The sequence below is a fragment of the Cardiocondyla obscurior genome, unplaced genomic scaffold (genome assembly GCF_019399895.1).
Source record: "Cardiocondyla obscurior isolate alpha-2009 unplaced genomic scaffold, Cobs3.1 scaffold85_0_67754, whole genome shotgun sequence".
Classification (NCBI taxonomy): Eukaryota; Metazoa; Arthropoda; class Insecta; order Hymenoptera; family Formicidae; genus Cardiocondyla; species Cardiocondyla obscurior.
This window is the reverse complement of record NW_027228824.1, coordinates 32,899-53,295: the sequence shown is the minus strand read 5'-3', so window position 1 is coordinate 53,295 and position 20,397 is coordinate 32,899. Positions and strand designations below refer to the sequence as shown.

Below are 20,397 nucleotides of genomic sequence, written 5' to 3'. Positions count from 1 at the left end.
CAAAAGATCTCGCCAACAACAGGCGGGCGCTCAGCGGCCTGCGGCAAGTTGATCGCAGGCTTGCCGTTCGAGTGGCCCGTCTGTATAGGACGACTGCGGCGGATGCCGCGTTTGTGATGGCGGGCCTTCCCCCCGTCGATATAGTTGCGAGGGCTTACGCCGAAAGATATCGGCGTAAGTCCCTCATGTTAAGACGCGGGGTTCCCTTAACCCCGGCTGTTCTGGCGAGACTCCGTGTTATTGGGGATCGCCAGATTATGGAAGAATGGGGTTCCAAGTTGGCACAGTTGCCGTTAGACGCACCAGGTCATCGGGTGAAGTTCACGCCGTTCGCCCATTTCTGTCAGAATGGACGAACGGTGTTAGGGAGAGGAAAATTCCTTTAGGCGGCACAGGTGATCACCGGACATGGTGTCTTCGGTGATTACCTGTGCCGCATAGGACGAGAGCCAACTCCTAAGTGTTGGGAGTGTGGCGGGGGTCGGGACTCGGCGGATCACACACTTGCCGAGTGCCCGGCCTTCGCGAATGAGAGAAGGACGCTAATTAGCGCCTTAGGCCCGGACCTCTCCCTCCCGGCGGTCATATCAGCCGTGGTGGGGGGAGAGGCCGAGAAAGATATGTTTATCTCCTTCTGTGAAAACGTTATTTCACAGAAGGAGGATAATGAGAGAGTCCGTCGGGGGAGATAGCCCCATCGGTCTCCCAGGGCGCCGGTCAGGCGCAGAAATAGAGGCACCCGGCGCATTTGCGCCGCTGGTGGAAACGGGGGCGGGTTCGGTCTAAAGATCAACCCTACCCCTCCATGGTGTTGGAAAATGGCCCTTTAGGGCCAAGTAGTCAGGTGTTGGGAAATGGCCCTTTTAGGGCCAATTAGTCAGGCGGAGAAAAATGGCCCTTTTCAGGGCCACTGGAGTTAGCCCCCTGTAGGGGGCCTCCACTTATCAGCCCTTTTCAGGGCTGAGGAAGGAGAAAGTATGTGCTGGCACCCCGGGGGACGGACGACCCAATAGCTCCCGTAAGGGTGAGGGTCGTCCCGTCTCCTGGTGGTGTCACGCCGTAAGCTTGGTGCGGAGGTGGTGGTATCACGACCGGGCGCCGGTGGGCCCTCCTTAGTCTTCAAGGAGTGCCCCCGGCCAGGCAGAGACCCCCTAACACCTGGGGGTCCCGGTAGTGGGCGAGCGGCGCGGTGCTTGGAATGTGTTTACGATTCCCGTGCCGCTCGCCAATGACTGCCTGCGCTAGGCCACTCGTGAGGTTTTAGTGGGTATTAGGCAGCACGTTTGCATAAGACCTGAGTCCCACATAACCCCCGGAGTTCCCAAACCGGGGGTATCCGTAAAAGGATTTCCTCACGTTAAAAAAAAAAAAAAAAAAAGGTTAGGTTAGGTTGACTCTCAGACCCTCTCGTTGTGCGCCACCTTGTCGTGGTGAGAGGGCTTAAGGGATCGAATCAACGATCCGCTGGGGCAGTACCTGGGACTTAGTCCCGGGGAGGGCCCGGCGGGGAGGTTCGATCCTACTAAGAGCGCACAGTACCTTCCTGGCATTGCACTCCGAGTACATCACGTACTCGAGCCGGGGGAGGTACACCCTCAGGGGCCACAGAGGCCGTCCCTTTATTAGGACGGTGTAGATCTGTGGTTCGGGACTTGGCGTTCCCGAGGGTTCCTGAGCCCGGCGACCACTTCGCCGAGAGGGTGGGTATTATTCCCCCAAGGTGGTAAGGATGGCGACCCGGAATACAAACGCCCGGCTTGTCAGGGTCGTGAGGGGAGGTCTTCTGACTTCCTCCTGGCAACCTCAGGGGCCACAGAGGCCGTCCCTTTATTAGGACGGTGTAGATCTGTGGTACGGGACTTGGCGGTCCCGAGGTGCCTGAGCCCGGCGACCACTTCGCCGAGAGGGTGGGTTTTATTCCCCCCAAGGTGGTAAGGGAAGGTAACCCGGAATGCAAATCCCGGCCGGCTGGGGCCGCAGGGGAATTGGTTTCCCGCCATGCCACCCGGGGTTGGGTAGGGGGCCTCCCGTTCAAGGGGAGAAGATCCCTTTCTGAGGCATTGCACGCGGGTGCTCCCGCAGCCGAGGTTAGGGATTACCTCTACCCGTTTCCGGGGCGTACGTGGTGCGTTCCTGGGGCGGGTACGAGTATACGCACCGGAGTTGCACACCGGGGGTGTGACCCCACGGTCTCCGGGGGCGTAGGGTGTTCCGGCCTGCGGGCTGGGCACCCCAGGGATGACGTAGGGGGTGTTTCGGGCCGCTCGGAAGTTTCCGAGGTGGGCCTGGTCACCCCGGGGAGGAGGTTTTGACCGCCGCGGGGCCGCTCGGACGTATTCCGAGGCGGGGCTCGCGGCGTGTCTCTGGAAGAAAGAAGGAAGCGGCTAGGTCGGAGTCGGCAGGGCGGGCACCCAATCGGCCTAGGGGAAGGAAAACCCTACACAAACCAACCCTTGATACAACATGAAGATGTCAGACCAAAAGAAGGAAGTTCTACAGCCCCAGAGGATTCGGACCCTCAGGGACCGGCGTGGTGGGAGTACCGTCCCGGCTCCTGCCATGTCGTCATCCAACGACGGGCGATCCAGCGCTTGCCCCGCAGGGGCGCTGGTGGACAATGCGCCTGCGACAAATGAAGCTCGATCTGACCAGGAGGATCGAGGTCTTTCTCTCTCAGAGGGAGAAACGAACAGAAGAGCCGCTCCATGCACGGACACCGATGGAGAATTTCTGAAGCTTCCACGACTTATTGGAATGGAAGTCGTCAAGAAAGCAAGAAGGAAGGTTGGTCCTAAGAGTAGGACAAGACCCAGCGCGGCAACTAAGAAGAACCAGCCGTCGACATCAACGGGTGTTTTTGGCACTATTCGACCAAGTGCAGGTTCTCCTCCGCCAACTGCGCTGACGGAAACCTGCCCAACAACAGCAACGGAGGATGATGCTCGTAGCGCGCCGCAACAATCTTCAGTGGAAGACGCAAGCATGGACGAAAACAGAGACACGGACGTCATCAATTTGGATTCATCTGACGCCACGGACGTCTCTATTCGCACTACTGCGTCTGGAGCGTCTAAGAGATCCAGAAGAAGAAATCGCGAAGTTGACGCTAAAGCCCGCCGTGTGACGGCGCGCACGGACCGTTCTCTCTCTTCCTCGGAGGAGAATTTCTTCGAAGACATGCTCGAAGGAAAGAAGAAGAAACGTGGACGCCCAATAGTAACTGGGAAAGGCGTTGAAATTCTTGCCATCAAAGAAAAGACTAAGGAGCTTGAATCTATCAAGGACGAGATTAGGCTTATGAAGCAAATTGCGGAGGGCGGATACGACCCATCCGACTATAAGGGGAAACGTCGTTCCCAGATGGCAGAGAGGATAGAGCAGGAGTCTGCCGGTTTGCCAGTACAGGCCATGGCGGCAGAGATCCTGCAAACAGCTAAGAAGATAGAGGAGGTTGCTGTAAAATCCAGCAACTTAAAGGGCGGCTTTGTACGCATCTTAAGGGAAGCCGCCCTTAAGATAGAAATAAACGCGGACGCAATGACGCGTAAGGTGTTGCCAATGCAAAGCACGGATGCTCAAGAGGTCGAGCAGTTAAGGGCCGAGGTTAGGCAACTACGCGAAGAATTAGACAGAGTCCGCTCTACTGCGATGACGTCTCCCTTATCTGGGAACAATCAAGTTAGGGACGAACCTATGGAGATGGATACTGGAGCTGAATCAAGCCATGTTCCAGCCCCTCCGTCTGTGACGCTTCCACCCCGGGAGGAGTGGCCACCGGCGATTAGGCCGCCCGTACAAGGCAAATCGCGGATACTTACCGACGACGACGAAGAAACTCTGAAGAGCAAGAATACAACTCTTCGTCGCAAAGCGGCCAATAAGGATAAAGGCCTAGAAGAACTTATTGATGGCAAGCTAGCGGTGTTTGCCAAAATGATGCAGGCCCAAATGAGGGACATGATGTCCACTCTCACGGAGCGACTTTCTCCTCAAGTATCTCCCAACGGGGCCCAAGAAAGCACTTCCATGGTGTCCGGCCTGAGAGACCACACCAAGAAGCACCCGGTTCCCGAAGAGAAAAATAGAGAAGATAAGTCTAAGAAGACGAAGAAGAACAAAGGCCAAGGACCATCAAATGTCTCTCCGCTTGAGAATAACAAGGCTCAGCCTTCTAAGAAGAAGAAGGATGCGCCACCAGCTCCATCGGAAAATCTGCAAACGTGCAGCGGATCGACTAGCAACCCTGTGGAAACGCCGTGGACAAAAGTCCTCGGCAGGAATGCAGCTAGGAAGAATAAACAGGTAATGAAACCTGTTGCCTCAACTTCAGCCCCAGGTACCATCACTAAAGGAGCTCCTGGGATTAAAAGAGGCAAAGTGGAAGGCAAGAAGACTTCCTCATCCAACACCTCGACTAAGAAGAAGAGGAAAAGAAGAAACAGGAGACGCATCCCGAAAACGTCGGCAGTGGTGCTAACATGTCCACAAAAGGACATGCCCAAAATTCTGTCCGAGGCAAGGGACAAGATTAAACTCCCGGACATAGGGATTACCGACGGGATAAAGACCCGCTTTACAGCCACTGGAGCCTTACTTTTAGAAGTTCCAGGAGAGAGCAGCGGTCCCCAAGCAGATGCCCTGGCTGCCCGCTTAAGGGAACTTCTGGTGAATAGAGAGGGCATTAAGATAAACCGCCCTATTAAAATGGCGGAGATACGAGTGCGGAATCTGGAGCCGTCACTCACTGTCCACGAGGTCATTGGTGCCGTGGCAAGCAAGGGAGGCTGCTTAGCCTCTGACATCAAAGCAGGCAGCATAAGAAGCTTCCCAGGTGGACTGGGAAGCCTGTGGATGAGTATTCCTTTGGTGGCCGCCAAAAAAGCCACAGAAGGAAATACACTAAAGGTCGGTTGGACCAAAGTAAAAGTCGACTTGCTAGAGTCACGCCCCCTCAGATGCTATAAGTGCCTGCAGAGGGGGCACGTAGCAGACAAGTGTCCAGAGACACTTGATAGATCCGGCAGGTGTTATCGCTGTGGAGAGCAAGGACACGTTGCCAAGATGTGCAGGGCCCCTCCAAAATGCCCCATCTGCTCGGACCTCAAGAGGAAGGCCAACCATGTACTTGGTAGCGTGCAATGCACGACCCAAATACGGAAGGGAAGAAGAGACGTCGCAGAAGTGGACAACACCAATCCACCGCCCCTTCCGCAACGTGTCAAGAGACCTTTAGCTGGTAAATCCGGCGAAGGGTCAATGGAGATAGATCCCCGGAGGAGGGCAGGCCGGATACCTGTAAATGGCCCTACGCCTTATTCAGGCAAACGTCGGGCGTTCCAAGGGCGCCCAGGACCTGCTCCTGCATACGATGGCGGAGCAGAAGATGATCTTCGCAGTAGTAGCCGAGCCGAACTACGTTCCCAAGAATCACCCCTGCTGGACTGGAGACGAGCTAGGATCGGTGGCTCTCACATGGAGATGGATCCCGGGCACTCCCTCATGTGCCCCGATAGAACGAGGACAACGTTACGTCGCAGCTAGGTGGGGGCCAACTATCATTGTCGGTACCTACCTTCCGCCTTCAGGTACAATTGAGGAGTACCAGAAATGGCTGGACGACATAGCAGTTTGCATCAGGCGTGTCAGGAACTCACCGATCATTGTGGCGGGTGACTTCAATGCGTGGAGTACAACATGGGGCTCGGCACGAACTAACGCGAGAGGCCGCCTTGTTGAGGCTTGGGCCGCAAGTATGGACTTAGTCCTGTTGAACAGGGGCAACACGTCCACATGTGTCCGCCCGCAGGGAGAGTCGATCATCGACTTGTCGTGGGCATCCCCGGCGGCAGCACGCATAGTGTCTGGTTGGAAGGTGTCTAAGGACATGGAACACCTCTCCGACCATCGGTACATCTTGGTGTCTTTAGCACCTTTAAGATCGATGTCTTATCGATCACGAGAAGGGCGCAGATGGGCGGTACGTAAACTGGATGAGGACGCTTTTCAGGCTTCCATCGCCGCTTCCCTTTTCGCCAGTGACTTGCCACAAGAGGAGGAAGATCCTGAAATCCAGCTTCAATGGGTCACAGAAACTGTCACACGAGCATGTGACATGTCAATGCCGCGAGTCAAGCATCGTTTTCGAAGATCAGCATACTGGTGGTCGGATCAAATAGCGGCGCTACGAAGAGATGCCATTAGGACTAGTAGAAAGGTCACCCGTAGCCGTGACAATCAAGACAGAAGAGCCGAAGCCCTTGCGACTTACAAAGAAGCCAGGAAGACACTGCGGACGGCCATTCGTAAGGCCAAAGAAGAATCGTGGACAGAGTTAATTGAAGCCTTAGACGACGACCCATGGGGTCGAGCGTACAAAATTGTATGCAAGAAACTTAGGCCGATGGCGCCTCCAATTACGGAAGTATTGGCCCCTCAGTTTCTCAAAGAGGTCATTGGAAAACTCTTTCCTCCTGATACCCGCGAAGACGGCCGAGTCCACCTTCAATCATCAGATCTGGACTGGAACGCAGCCCTCGAGATAACTGAAGAAGAGTTCCTCCATGCGGCCAAAAGAGGCCTTAGAGGAAATACTGCGCCGGGCCCGGATGGCCTGACTAAAGCTGTTTGGAGGTTAGCCTTGAAAAGTATCCAAGGCCCAATAATCCAGTTATTTAATAGCTGCCTACGACATGGCGCCTTTCCACTTCCGTGGAAAAAAGCGAAGTTAGTCCTGCTGCGTAAACAGGGCAAACCTGAGGACTCCCCTTCGGCATATCGTCCAATTTGTTTACTGGACGAGGCCGGAAAACTCTTCGAGAGGATCATAGTTAATCGCCTCGTCCAGCATCTTTCGAAAGAAGGTACGAACTTCAGCCGAAACCAATTCGGCTTCAGAGCCGGTATATCAACGGTGAACGCCATCACAGCGGTGAGGAATTTTACGGAGGAGCACACTTCCCAGGGGGGAGTCGTGCTCGCGACATCCATAGACGTCTCAAACGCGTTCAACTCCCTTCCCTGGGAAGTCATCAGAGCGGCCCTTAGCCGTCATCAGGTCCCTCAATACTTAAAGGATATACTGGGAAGTTACCTACATAATAGGTACTTTACTTTTACCGATCATAACGGTAAAGTACAAGAAAGGAGTCTACAACGTGGCGTACCTCAGGGCTCGGTCCTCGGCCCTTTCCTTTGGAACATAGGATATGACGCGGTTTTCTCATCGGCACTTCCTCCCCATAGCAAAGTCGTGTGTTACGCGGACGACACACTCATCTTGTCGGGTGGAAGAGATTGGACAGAAGCAAGAGCGAGAGGGGAGATAGCGGCCAGTTCAGTACTCCGCTCCGTTCAGAAGCTTGGCCTTTACGTGGCCCACGAAAAGACGGAGGCCATTGTGTTTTCTGGAAAGACCGGTGGTCCTCAGCCTCCACCTTCTTCACAAATCTTGGTGGGTGCGGCCAGAATCCAGATCGCCCAGAACTTAAAGTACTTGGGCCTCATTTTAGACCATAAATGGTCTTTTGGCCCACATTTTAAAAGAATTGGGGAGAGAGTTAGGGAGAAGTCCACCTCTCTGCGTGGGATTCTTCCAAATATCGGAGGCCCAAGCAGCGCAGCGAGGCGTTTATATGCGAACACCGTTCGCTCAATCGCCCTATATGCCGCCCCTGTCTGGGCCGAAGACTTAGCGGCGTGCAAAAAGAGTCAGAAGAACTTGGAGGCTGCCTTTCATCAGGTGGCTATCAGGACCGCACGGGCATATAGGACCGTTGCCCGCCCGGCAGCAGCACTCCTGGCTGGCCTTCCACCTGTGGACATCACCGCTGCGGAGTATCATCGAGTATACAAGGATCTACAAATCCTCAAATCTAGGGGGATCACGCCCACAGCTGGGATGAAGAAACGTCTACGCCGGCGACACAGAGTCATAACTGTGGGCCAGTGGAAGGACAGACTCACCGGCCTTCACAACTTCGGCCAGCGTACGCTGTCCGCCATCCTCCCAGTCATGGAGGACTGGGTGGATCGTTGCGGCTGGAAAGGCGTCACATCTTTCTGGACGACGCAAATAATCACGGGCCACGGATGCTTTTCCTCCTATCTACATAGGATCGGGAAAGAGGCATCCACAGCATGTCATCATTGCGATGACAGTATTGACGACGCCCAGCACACTCTTGAAGTGTGCCCGGCATGGACGGAGGAGAGGCAGGTCTTGAGGAACGTGTTGGGACCGGACTTATCCCTGCCTACCATCATCGAGCTTGCGGTGTACGAGGACAACGTCTGGAGAGCCTTCATGGACTTCTGCAGTGCGGTCATGCGTCGCAAGACAGAAGCAGAGAGGGAAAGAGAGCGGCATCCACAGTCCGCTCCATCAAGAAGCAACGCGGGCGGCAATCATCGTGGGACTGGCCAACCCTCGGCCACAACTTCCTGCATGACTCCCGCCCAGGCATTAACGCCACCTGCGAGTACGCGGGTCTTGAGATCAAGACCGCGCCCAAGAGCGCCCACCAGTCGGGCCATCGGTGGAAGAAGTCCGAGGAATAATCCTCCCTCTTCCCAGCCATCAGCCCAACCGGGCACTCACAACGTGTCCTTGAGCCCTTTGGCGTCTAGACCAAGGGCCAGGACACTAAGTTGACACAGTCGGGGAGGGACAACAACATCCCCCTCCCCGTAAGTAATAGACATTCCACGGAGAAGTCAAAAAGGAGATAAACTCCTCCGAATCAAGGAGTAGAGTAAGAGGCGACCCTAGCGAGAAAACAAACTCGCTAAGAAGAAGCATCCGCCGAGATGCAAGTGCGGAGGGGACCGAGAAGTTATACTTCTGTGCATCCTCGGTCTCCCCTCAAGGAAAACGCACTGGGTCAGAGCCCCGACGGGTTTTAGTGGGTAGTGGGCAGGCCTCGACTAGCGAGCCATAAGACCCGACCCCACATACCCCCAGAGAAAGGGGGATGCGTAAAGAGTGCATTTCCGTCGTAAAAAAAAAAAAAAAAAAAGGTTAGGTTAGGTTAGGTTGACTCTCAGAAGGGCACCGGCCCACGCGCCAACCCCACCTCCTCGTGGTGAGAGTCGGTAACTCCGGGGTACTCCCCCGGAGGCTGACGGGGCTCTGGCTTCGGGCGAAGTCCACACACCGGTGTGGAACTTCGGGCGGCGGATCGGAGGCAGTAGTAGGTTATAAGTCGTGGCGGAGGTAACGGCAAAGTACTCTTCGGAGTATGGCCGGGGGCTTTTAGTCCTTAAAGCCGAAGCACGACTTGGCCGAAACTGTCTCTGCTGAAACTGCCACGCGGCGCTTAGAGCGCTGGCGAGGGAGCTTCACTCCCTTGCATCGGGTGGACTGGTGGCGGAGGAACTTGTAGCTGCATGCAGCTGTAAGTCCCAAAGCTATAAGTCTATACCCGTGACATTTTACCCCTCGGGGTAAATTGTCTTCGGGCACGGGTCGGCTGGGAGCTTCGGCGCCCTGGCAGCGTGACGGCTTCTGGCACGGCCCTGTCCGCTTAGGTAGCTTGGCTCCCGTTTGCAGGGAGCCTCGGGTAGGCGTAGGCATGACTCGGGAATCCCGGGTGCACCGAGTCAGCCATCGGGCGTTAGTTCTTCGGGTAGGAGGTTCCGCCACATGAGCCACGGCCATAGAGCGGAGCCAGAGGGGGGTTCGAGTCTGCCCCTCGATAATCCGCAGACTTCGCGTCGCGTTCGGGTTCGTGTACTTATTCGCCTAGTGCCCAGTGGCCAGAGCGAATTCAGGGAGTCGTGCCTGCTCCCTAAATCGCAGGCATCGTTTCTCGCGAGCGGAACACTGGCCGAAGGCCTTTGGCCCGAGGACTAAGACCGCTACAGGGGTCCCATCCTCACCCTGGATAAATAACGGAGGATGGCTAGGGATTAGTTTACCCCTTGCATGAAAGGGGTCCGGGTAGGAGGACGCATTAATGTCGCGCGGCGCCGGGCGGCCCCTTCGGGGGAGTTAGGCTGGCAATGCGAGGCATCGAACCGTCCACTGTAGGGGTTATGTCTGCCCCTCAATAATTCCGCAGACATAGACTTCGGGTAGGGTGCATGTGATCTGACGGTCCGAGGACCTGAAGGTCACATGTGCAAACTGGGTTCGCCTTCCCCACGTATAAAAACACGGAGGCGGGACACGGGAAGGAGACGGTTCATGGCCGACTGTGATACGCCGCTTTGCGGGGGCATAAGTTCGGACATGAAACGTCGAACAGAGGTCCACTTACCCTCTGTATAATAAATCGGAAGTGGGCGGGCCGGGGGTGGTTCGCACTTGGCGAAGCATCTCCGGGAATGGCGTGGCCATCAGTCCGGGGCGCGGTGTCCGTGATCGTCGGGATTCAGCGATGTGGGTATCCCCTGGGGTCTCCCCCTCTCGCGCCCCCGAACGCACGCGGAGGGTGTCAGGCTCGTAAGGTTGGGCGGTTTACCGTTCCCTTCTGAAAAGAGCCGTGGCGAGAGTGGATACCGCGCCTTGGACTCTTGGTGTCCGTCTAGTGAGGGTCCACCCCCTCACTATAATCAATTCGGAGGCCGGTTATTAGTGGCCCGGCGCAGTTGGGGGGGGCACGGGATGTAGAGCCGCTGTAGTATGGTGGCAACGAGTGTCTGGGTGCTTGCACCCAACCTCAATTTCCCCCTCGTAGTGCGCCACCTTGTCGTGGTGAGGGGGCTTAAGGGATCGAATCAACGATCCGCTGGGGCAGTACCTGGGACTTAGTCGGGGAGGGCCGGCGGGGAGGTTCGATCCTACTAAGAGCGCAGTACCTTCCTGGCATTGCACTCCGAGTACATCACGTACTCGAGCCGGGAGGTACACCCTCAGGGCCACAGAGGCCGTCCCTTTATTAGGACGGTGTAGATCTGTGGTTCGGGACTTGGCGTTCCCGAGGGTTCCTGAGCCCGGCGACCACTTCGCCGAGAGGGTGGGTATTATTCCCCCCAAGGTGGTAAGGGATGGCGACCCGGAATACAAACGCCCGGCTTGTCAGGGTCGTGAGGGGAGGTCTTCTGACTTCCTCCTGGCAACCTCAGGGGCCACAGAGGCCGTCCCTTTATTAGGACGGTGTAGATCTGTGGTACGGGACTTGGCGGTCCCGAGGTGCCTGAGCCCGGCGACCACTTCGCCGAGGGTGGGTTTTATTCCCCCAAGGTGGTAAGGGAAGGTAACCCGGAATGCAAATCCCGGCCGGCTGGGGCCGCAGGGGAATTGGTTTCCCCGCCATGCCACCCGGGGTTGGGTAGGGGCCTCCCGTTCAAGGGGAGAAGATCCCTTTCTGAGGCATTGCACGCGGGTGCTCCCGCAGCCGAGGTTAGGGATTACCTCTACCCGTTTCCGGGGCGTACGTGGTGCGTTCCTGGGGCGGGTACGAGTATACGCACCGGAGCTGCACACCGGGGGTGTGACCCCACGGTCTCCGGGGGCGTAGGGTGTTCCGGCCTTCAGGCTGGGCACCCCAGGGAAGACGTAGGGGGTGTTCCGGGCCGCTCGGACGTATTCCGAGGCGGGGCCGGTCACCCCGAGGAGGTTCGACCGCCACAGGGCTCGTGGCGCGTCGCTGGAAAGAAGAAGGAGGCGGCTAGGTCGGAGTCGACAGGGCGGGCACCCAATCGGCCTAAGGGAGAAAACCCCAACCAAATCAACACAAGGAAATTCATGGGTTATGACGACAAAAGAGCAGCAAGGTCTACCGTCTCAGAGGATTCGGACCCTCAGAGACCGGCGTGGTGGGAGTGCCGTCCCGGCTCCTGCCATGTCGTCATCGTACTACGGGCAATCCAGTGTCTGCTCCGCAGGGGCGCTGGTGGATAATGCGTCTGCGAAGACAAAGAAGAAGGCGCACGGAGGAAAAGGATCTGAAGCAGAAGACCACGGAAGCAGATCCGGTTTTGAAGATGGCGGCGAAATTTCTCCTTCCTCCGAAGGGGACACAAGAAGACCCGCTGCACTCACTGATACGGACGGTGAATTTTTGACACTTCCGCGTCTAGTGAGCATGAAGGTGGTGAAACAGGCCAACGCTAAGAAAGCGGGGCCCAGAAGCAGGACCAAGAGCGGGCCCGTGGTGGAATTAGATAGGCTTTCCGGTGTGACGGATTCTTTCCACACTGTTAGACCAATTGCGGGCTCACCTCCACCAAGGCCAGCTAACACAGGATTGACCACCGCCACAGAAGAAGATGAAGGCCGACTTACTGCAAACACCGCAGACCCAGATGAAGATGCTGTAACAGACGTTATCAGCATTAACTCCGACGACGCCTCAGACGCCTCTGTGCGTACAACAGCTTCGGGCGCGTCTAAAAGATCCAGAAAGAGACGAAGTAATCAGAGGGACATCAAAATACGCCGTGTCATAGCACGTGCAGATCATTCATCCTCTGACGACGACCCGTTTAAGAAGAAAGAAGAGAAGCGTGGGCGCCCGATCGTAACAGGCAAAGGGGTCCACATCCTTGCAATAAAGGAAAAGGAGAGAGAGTTGGAATCTCTTAAAGAAGAGATTCGAACGATGAGACAAATTGCGGAAGGAGGCTATGACCCCTCCGATTTCAAGGGAAAGCGCCGTTCGCAGATGGCAGAAAGACTCGAGCAGGAGTCAATTGGCTTGCCAATTCAAGCCATCGCAGCGGAGATACTCCAGACTACGAAGAAGATAGAGGAGGTTGCGGTAAAATCAAACAACCTGAAAGGCGGGTTTGTTCGAATTTTAAGAGAAGCCGCGCTTAAAATAGAGGTGAATGCGGATGCCCTGACAAAGAAGACGCTGCCGCAACGGGACGAAGAAAATCAGGAGGTGGAGCAACTTAGACTGGAGGTTCGTCAACTTCGTGAAGAACTACAGCGAGTGCGCGAATCATCTAAGATGTCTTCTCCCCACTTCCCACATCAGCCGGGGAGAAACCAGCGGATGAAGAAGTAATGGAGGTGGAAATGTCAAATCCATCCGACATTCTGCCGCCTAGAGAAGAATGGCCGCCGGCAATTAGGCCGGCAATCCAGGGTAAACGCCTTACCCTTCCTGAAGACGAACCGAGAGCCGTAACCAAATCTGTTGGCTCTGCTCCCGGCAAAAAAGCAATTCCGAGGACAATAGAGAGTCTCATAGACACGAAACTCTCTGCTTTTGCTACAACAGTACAAAAGCAGATGGAGGAAATGGGGGCTGCGCTAATAAAGCAGCTCGCCCCTCGGGTCTCCTCTTCCGGGGCCCAGGAAAACACTTCAAGAACACCGACCCAAGTGGATGGCACCAAGAAGCGCCCGGTTCCCGGAGAGGGGACTCGGGGAGAAAGTCTAACGCGGAGGGGTAAGACCAAAAGCCAGAAGCCTGTGGCTTCTACCTCGTCCGCACCACCGACTGTCGTTAAACAGTCAATAACTGCGGAGAAAAGGCCGACGCGTAATGAAGCCTCTTCTTCTCGGAAGGAAAACATTCCTTCTGAGACGACCACCGCGCGCCCCCCTGAGAAATGGACTCAGGTGGTGGGGCGCAAAGCAGCTAAGAAGAAGACCGCAGAAGCGCCGAGACTTATGGCCCCATCTTCTTCTGCGTCCACTGACGCGAAGAAAAAGGAGAAAGGAGAAACGCGCAAGTGCTCTCAACACGCGCGCAACGAGATCCAGATCCAAGGGACAGAACAAGAAGAAAACAAGAAGGAGAGTCCCGCGTACTTCGGCAATCGTTCTTTCGTGTCCCAATGAAGGCTACGACAAGTTAATGGCCGAAGTGAGATCCAAAGTCAAACTCTCTGAGGTGGGGATCAAAGACAAAGTGACCATGCGCACCACGGCAACGGGCGCCTTACTTATTCAGATTCCCGGGTCTGAAAGTAGCAGTAAAGCCGACGCTTTAGCCGGCCTCATGAAAGAGGCTTTAATCAACAAGGAAGGCGTCAAGGTATCGCGCCCTGTTACAACAGCGGAGATAAGAGTATGGCCCCTCGAGCCTTCAATTACAAAGGACGAGGTTATCGAGGCCGTTATTAGTAAGGGCAATTGTCAGCCCAAAGAAATACAGGTTGGAGAAATTAAAAAACTGTCCAACAACATGGGCAGTTTATGGTTTAAACTACCATTAGCTGCAGCCAAGCTGGTAGTTAGGGAAGGTTCCCTGTGCGTCGGATGGATCAAGGCTAAGGTGGCCTTACTTGACGCCCGCCCGCTCAGATGCTTCAGATGTCTTGAGCAAGGACATACGAGAGAGAAGTGTCCAAGCGCGAAAGACAGATCCGGGCTATGCTACCGCTGTGGCAGTCCGGAACATATCGCGCGAGTATGTTCGGCTGCGCCCAAGTGTCCGATCTGTGCGGACATAGGTCGAAAAGCTGACCACGTTCTGGGAAGTAAATCTTGTACTACCCGGAAGAAAAGAGGTATCCCAGTGAATCAAAGGAATCGACCTTCAAACACTGAAGAATCACCAATGGAGATAGAGATACAGTCCACCTCCAACAGTAAGACTCAGAGTAGGAATCTCCCGGAGGAAGGGGATAAGAAGAAGACGACTTAATGGCCTTGAAGTGCATACAGGCCAATTTATGCCACTCCCGCGCAGCTCAGGATCTTTTCCTACACACGCTTGCGGAGAGTGGCAGTACTTTAGGGGTGATTTCCGAACCCTACCGTGTTCCCGCCAACCACCCGCTGTGGGCGGGGTGTCGCCTAGGATCGGTAGCCATCACGTGGAGATGGTGGAAAGGCGCGCCACCTTGTGCGCCAACAGAATATGGCGACCGATTTGTCGCCGTGAGATGGGGACCTGTGGCGGTGATTGGAGTGTACTTACCGCCACCAGGCTCTATAGAGGAGTATGAAGAGTGGTTAGAAGACATTACTGCTTGTATTGGCAGACTTCGGCCACTTCCCATTTTGGTGGCCGGGGACTTCAATGCGTGGTCTGTCGCATGGGGTTCCCGGCAAACTAACAGCAGAGGCAGACTCCTCGAATTATGGGCCGCCGCACAAAATTTGGTGCTTGTAAATAGAGGAAGTGTAGCAACATGTGTACGACCACAGGGCGAGTCAGTCATAGATCTGACTTGGGCTACCCCTGCGGCCGCCGGTATGGTAGTGCGATGGGAGGTGGCTTCGGACTTGGAACACCTGTCTGACCACAGGTACATCATGATGGAGCTTGGGCCTCGGGCCGTTTTATCTTCGCGAGTTAGGAAGCGCCCCGTAGAAAAAAGATGGGCTATTCGAAAATTAAAAGAAGACGCTTTTAAAGCCTCTTTAGAAGTCTCCTGCTGGAGCAGAGATAGCTGGACTCAGGCAGCTGCATTGGACGTTCAGGGAGAGTCTGACTGGCTGGAAGAAACAGTGGAAATGGCATGTAATGCATCTATGCCGAAGGTACAACGCAACCCACGCCGATCTGCATATTGGTGGAGTGAAAACATTGCGGAGCTGCGTCGGGAAGCCAATCGACACCGGAGAAGAGTCACGCGAAGCCGAAACAACACGGCAAGAAGAACCTCTGCATTAGAGGACTACAAAGCGGCGAGAACTGCTCTTCGTGTGGCCATTAGAAAGGCCAAAGCGGAGGCATGGGAGGGCCTCGTAAACGATTTGAACGAGGACCCGTGGGGCCTGGCGTATAAAATCGTCACTAAGAAGTTAAGACCGCCAGCCCCATCGGTCACAGAAACGCTTGACCCGGGCCTTATCCGAGAAATAGTTGGAGTATTGTTTCCTGAGGCTCCCTCGGAAAGAAGAATTGAAGACTTGTGGTTTACACAAATGCTGGACTTAGACGATCCGGAAATTCCAGCAATAGACGAGGATGAATTTCTTCTCGCAGTTAAGAGAGGCCTGAAAGGCAATACTGCGCCAGGACCAGATGGGCTGCATAAAAAAGTATGGGCCCTGGCTATTCAAACAGTTGGAGAGAGGCTAAGAAGCCTATTTAATAAATGTTTGCAGGAAGGCGTTTTCCCAAGACAGTGGAAAAACGCTAACCTGGTTCTACTGCGGAAGAAAGGTAAGGAGGGCGATTCCCCCTCGTCGTTTCGCCCAATATGTTTGCTGGATGAGGCGGGGAAACTCTTAGAGAGAATCATCGCTAATCGCCTCATCCAGCATCTGTCAAGCGTGGGCCCGAATTTAAGTCCAGTGCAATTTGGTTTCCGAGAGGGGCTTTCAACCATTGACGCGATCTTACGCTTAAGATCCCTCTCGGAGGAGGTGATCTCTCAGGGAGGGGTGGCTCTGGCTGTATTTATAGACATATCTAATGCCTTTAACACCCTTCCCTGGGAGACTATTAAAGAGTCACTCCGACGACACAAAGTGCCAAGTTATCTACAGGCAATGACGGATGACTATTTTAAAGAGAGATATATTACATATATAGATCGAGATGGACGGTCATGTAAAAGACCACTTTATCGTGGAGTACCTCAAGGGTCCGTTCTAGGACCTTTGTTTTGGAACCTGGGGTACAACGCAGTATTAAATACGGCACTACCCCCCGGCTGCCATTTGATTTGTTACGCGGATGATACCCTGGTGTTAGCCGGGGGAAGTAACTGGAGTGAGGCACGCATTAGGGCTGAGATTGCCGTACAAGCAATCTTTGCAGCCATTAAGAAGGCTGGCTTACAAGCGGCACCTCAAAAAACTGAGGCCCTGTGGATGTATGGCAAGGGCAAAGATCCGCCAAAAGACGGTATATATATAAACACCGTCATGATTACTCCTAAGCCCACCGTCAAGTACCTTGGGCTATTTCTAGATGGACGATGGGCTTTCCGCGAGCACTTCGCGGCAACGGCAGGAAGAGTGGCAACGTGCGCAACATCACTTCGAGGCATCCTTCCAAACTTGGGAGGACCCAACGCAGCAGCAAGACGACTGTACGCCAACACAGTGCGCGCCGTAGCCATGTACGGCGCGCCTGTGTGGGCGAGTAACCTTGCGACTAATAGAGGAAGTCGTACTCTACTTGAAAGGGCTTTCCACTCTGTCATGGTGAGGACAGCGCGGGTATACCGCACAGTATCACGTGCGGCGGCGGCGGTGCTTGCAAGTATTCCACCCTTGGATCTCACCGCAGCGGAGCATCTTCGAGTCTTTGAAGGGCTCCGAAAGTTCGAGCGGGAGCACAATGTGCGACCAACACTTGCGGTTAAAAACCGCATGAGGCGCTATTCACACGCCCATACAGTTAGAGAGTGGAGGACGCGTCTACGTCAACAATGGGTCAAAGAGGGCGGACGAGTCCTCGAAGCATTTGAGCCAATTCTAGAAGATTGGCTTGCCAGTAGGAGAGCGCCTTCATTCCATGCGGCGCAAGTGTTGTCGGGACACGGCTGTTTTTCTGTATACCTGCGCCGTATCGGTAGAGAGGAAACAGAAGTTTGTTTCCACTGTGGGGTGTCACGAGATGACGCTCAACACACTCTGGAGCGATGCTCGGCATGGGAGCAAGAGCGTGAAGTACTCGTCGGAAAGGTAGGCCAAGATCTATCTCTTCCGGCATTAGTCCAAGTCCTTGTGGACAACGAGGAAGCCTGGAAGACCTTCCTTACGTTTTGCAGTCAGGTGATGCAGCAGAAAGAAGACGCGGAGAGACAGAGAAGAGGACAGCCAACAGTAACAAGGCCGACTGTGTCTCCAATTGTAAATAGTAGCAGAATGGCCTCTGCATCAAGCAACGCTGCTACCAGCAGAGTGCCAGTAGTACTTCAGGGCAATCAGCCCACCACAGGCGCTCGCCGTGCGCGCCGGGTTGGAGGTAGGGACGGGCGCAAGCCTCCCCTCCTTCCTGGCCCAAGCGGTGACGCCAATCAATCAGTGCGTCGGAGTTCACGTCTGAACTCCGACACACAGAGATGACAGTAGGGCGGGGGATGAGTCTACCCCCCCGCCGAGTCAAAGTACTTAACGGGAGGAAGTCTCACCCTCGCCTTAAGAAGTGCGAGCTGGGAAACATTAAGAGGCTGGGGAGCCTCTCCCTGTCTCGCCCTCCAGAGTAGTGATAGTCGCGAGCCAGAAGCGACTACTCAGAGAAGCCGGCCCGCCACACAAATGCGGGCCCTGCCGCTCTAAGTCCAAAAGAGCGGCAGCGCGGGGGACCCACCCAAGCCATCGGGTGGGTCGGTGCCGGGGAGGTTGAGAAGTATACGCACGTGATTCCTCAATCTCCCCATCAGTCAACGGCACCATATGCGGGCAAAAGTGGGGGTTTAGTCGGTAGTGGGCAGCCTCGCGGCATAAGACCTGAGCCCGACATACCCCTCTCCCTTCCCCAGGGGAGAGGGTATGTGTAAAGAGTGCATTCCCCCACTATAAAAAAAAAAAAAAAAAAAAAGGTTAGGTTAGGTTAGGTTAGGTTAGGTTAGGTTAGGTTAGGTTAGGTTAGGTTAGGTTAGGTTAGGTTAGGTTAGGTTAGGTTAGGTTAGGTTAGGTTTACCTTCCTGGCATTGCACTCCGAGTACATCACGTACTCGAGCCGGGGGAGGTACACCCTCAGGGGCCACAGAGGCCGTCCCTTTATTAGGACGGTGTAGATCTGTGGTTCGGGACTTGGCGTTCCCGAGGGTTCCTGAGCCCGGCGACCACTTCGCCGAGAGGGTGGGTATTATTCCCCCCAAGGTGGTAAGGGATGGCGACCCGGAATACAAACGCCCGGCTTGTCAGGGTCGTGAGGGGAGGTCTTCTGACTTCCTCCTGGCAACCTCAGGGGCCACAGAGGCCGTCCCTTTATTAGGACGGTGTAGATCTGTGGTACGGGACTTGGCGGTCCCGAGGTGCCTGAGCCCGGCGACCACTTCGCCGAGAGGGTGGGTTTTATTCCCCCCAAGGTGGTAAGGGAAGGTAACCCGGAATGCAAATCCCGGCCGGCTGGGGCCGCAGGGGAATTGGTTTCCCCGCCATGCCACCCGGGGTTGGGTAGGGGCCTCCCGTTCAAGGGGAGAAGATCCCTTTCTGAGGCATTGCACGCGGGTGCTCCCGCAGCCGAGGTTAGGGATTACCTCTACCCGTTTCCGGGGCGTACGTGGTGCGTTCCTGGGGCGGGTACGAGTATACGCACCGGAGTTGCACACCGGGGGTGTGACCCCACGGTCTCCGGGGGCGTAGGGTGTTCCGGCCTGCGGGCTGGGCACCCCAGGGATGACGTAGGGGGTGTTTCGGGCCGCTCGGAAGTTTCCGAGGTGGGCCTGGTCACCCCGGGGAGGAGGTTTTGACCGCCGCGGGGCCGCTCGGACGTATTCCGAGGCGGGGCTCGCGGCGTGTCTCTGGAAGAAAGAAGGAAGCGGCTAGGTCGGAGTCGGCAGGGCGGGCACCCAATCGGCCTAGGGGAAGGAAAACCCTACACAAACCAACCCTTGATACAACATGAAGATGTCAGACCAAAAGAAGGAAGTTCTACAGCCCCAGAGGATTCGGACCCTCAGGGACCGGCGTGGTGGGAGTACCGTCCCGGCTCCTGCCATGTCGTCATCCAACGACGGGCGATCCAGCGCTTGCCCGCAGGGCGCTGGTGGACAATGCGCCTGCGACAAATGAAGCTCGATCTGACCAGGAGGATCGAGGTCTTTCTCTCTCAGAGGGAGAAACGAACAGAAGAGCCGCTCCATGCACGGACACCGATGGAGAATTTCTGAAGCTTCCACGACTTATTGGAATGGAAGTCGTCAAGAAAGCAAGAAGGAAGGTTGGTCCTAAGAGTAGGACAAGACCCAGCGCGGCAACTAAGAAGAACCAGCCGTCGACATCAACGGGTGTTTTTGGCACTATTCGACCAAGTGCAGGTTCTCCTCCGCCAACTGCGCTGACGGAAACCTGCCCAACAACAGCAACGGAGGATGATGCTCGTAGCGCGCCGCAACAATCTTCAGTGGAAGACGCAAGCATGGACGAAAACAGAGACACGGACGTCATCAATTTGGATTCATCTGACGCCACGGACGTCTCTATTCGCACTACTGCGTCTGGAGCGTCTAAGAGATCCAGAAGAAGAAATCGCGAAGTTGACGCTAAAGCCCGCCGTGTGACGGCGCGCACGGACCGTTCTCTCTCTTCCTCGGAGGAGAATTTCTTCGAAGACATGCTCGAAGGAAAGAAGAAGAAACGTGGACGCCCAATAGTAACTGGGAAAGGCGTTGAAATTCTTGCCATCAAAGAAAAGACTAAGGAGCTTGAATCTATCAAGGACGAGATTAGGCTTATGAAGCAAATTGCGGAGGGCGGATACGACCCATCCGACTATAAGGGGAAACGTCGTTCCCAGATGGCAGAGAGGATAGAGCAGGAGTCTGCCGGTTTGCCAGTACAGGCCATGGCGGCAGAGATCCTGCAAACAGCTAAGAAGATAGAGGAGGTTGCTGTAAAATCCAGCAACTTAAAGGGCGGCTTTGTAC

The 20,397-nt window shown here is 55.3% G+C and overlaps 2 protein-coding genes across 2 annotated transcripts; both read left to right on the top strand.

The window, feature by feature from the left end:
* Window positions 1-2,463: 2,463 nt before the first annotated feature.
* On the top strand, window positions 2,464-8,650 carry LOC139112998 (uncharacterized). Its single transcript, XM_070673904.1, has 2 exons — window positions 2,464-5,121; window positions 5,321-8,650. The coding sequence occupies exons 1-2, from the start codon at window positions 2,464-2,466 to the stop codon at window positions 8,648-8,650; spliced, it is 5,988 nt and encodes a 1,995-aa protein (XP_070530005.1).
* A 4,302-nt stretch (window positions 8,651-12,952) lies between these two features.
* Window positions 12,953-13,735, top strand: LOC139112996 (histone H1A-like). Its single transcript, XM_070673902.1, has one exon. The coding sequence runs from the start codon at window positions 12,953-12,955 to the stop codon at window positions 13,733-13,735; it is 783 nt and encodes a 260-aa protein (XP_070530003.1).
* Window positions 13,736-20,397: the final 6,662 nt, after the last annotated feature.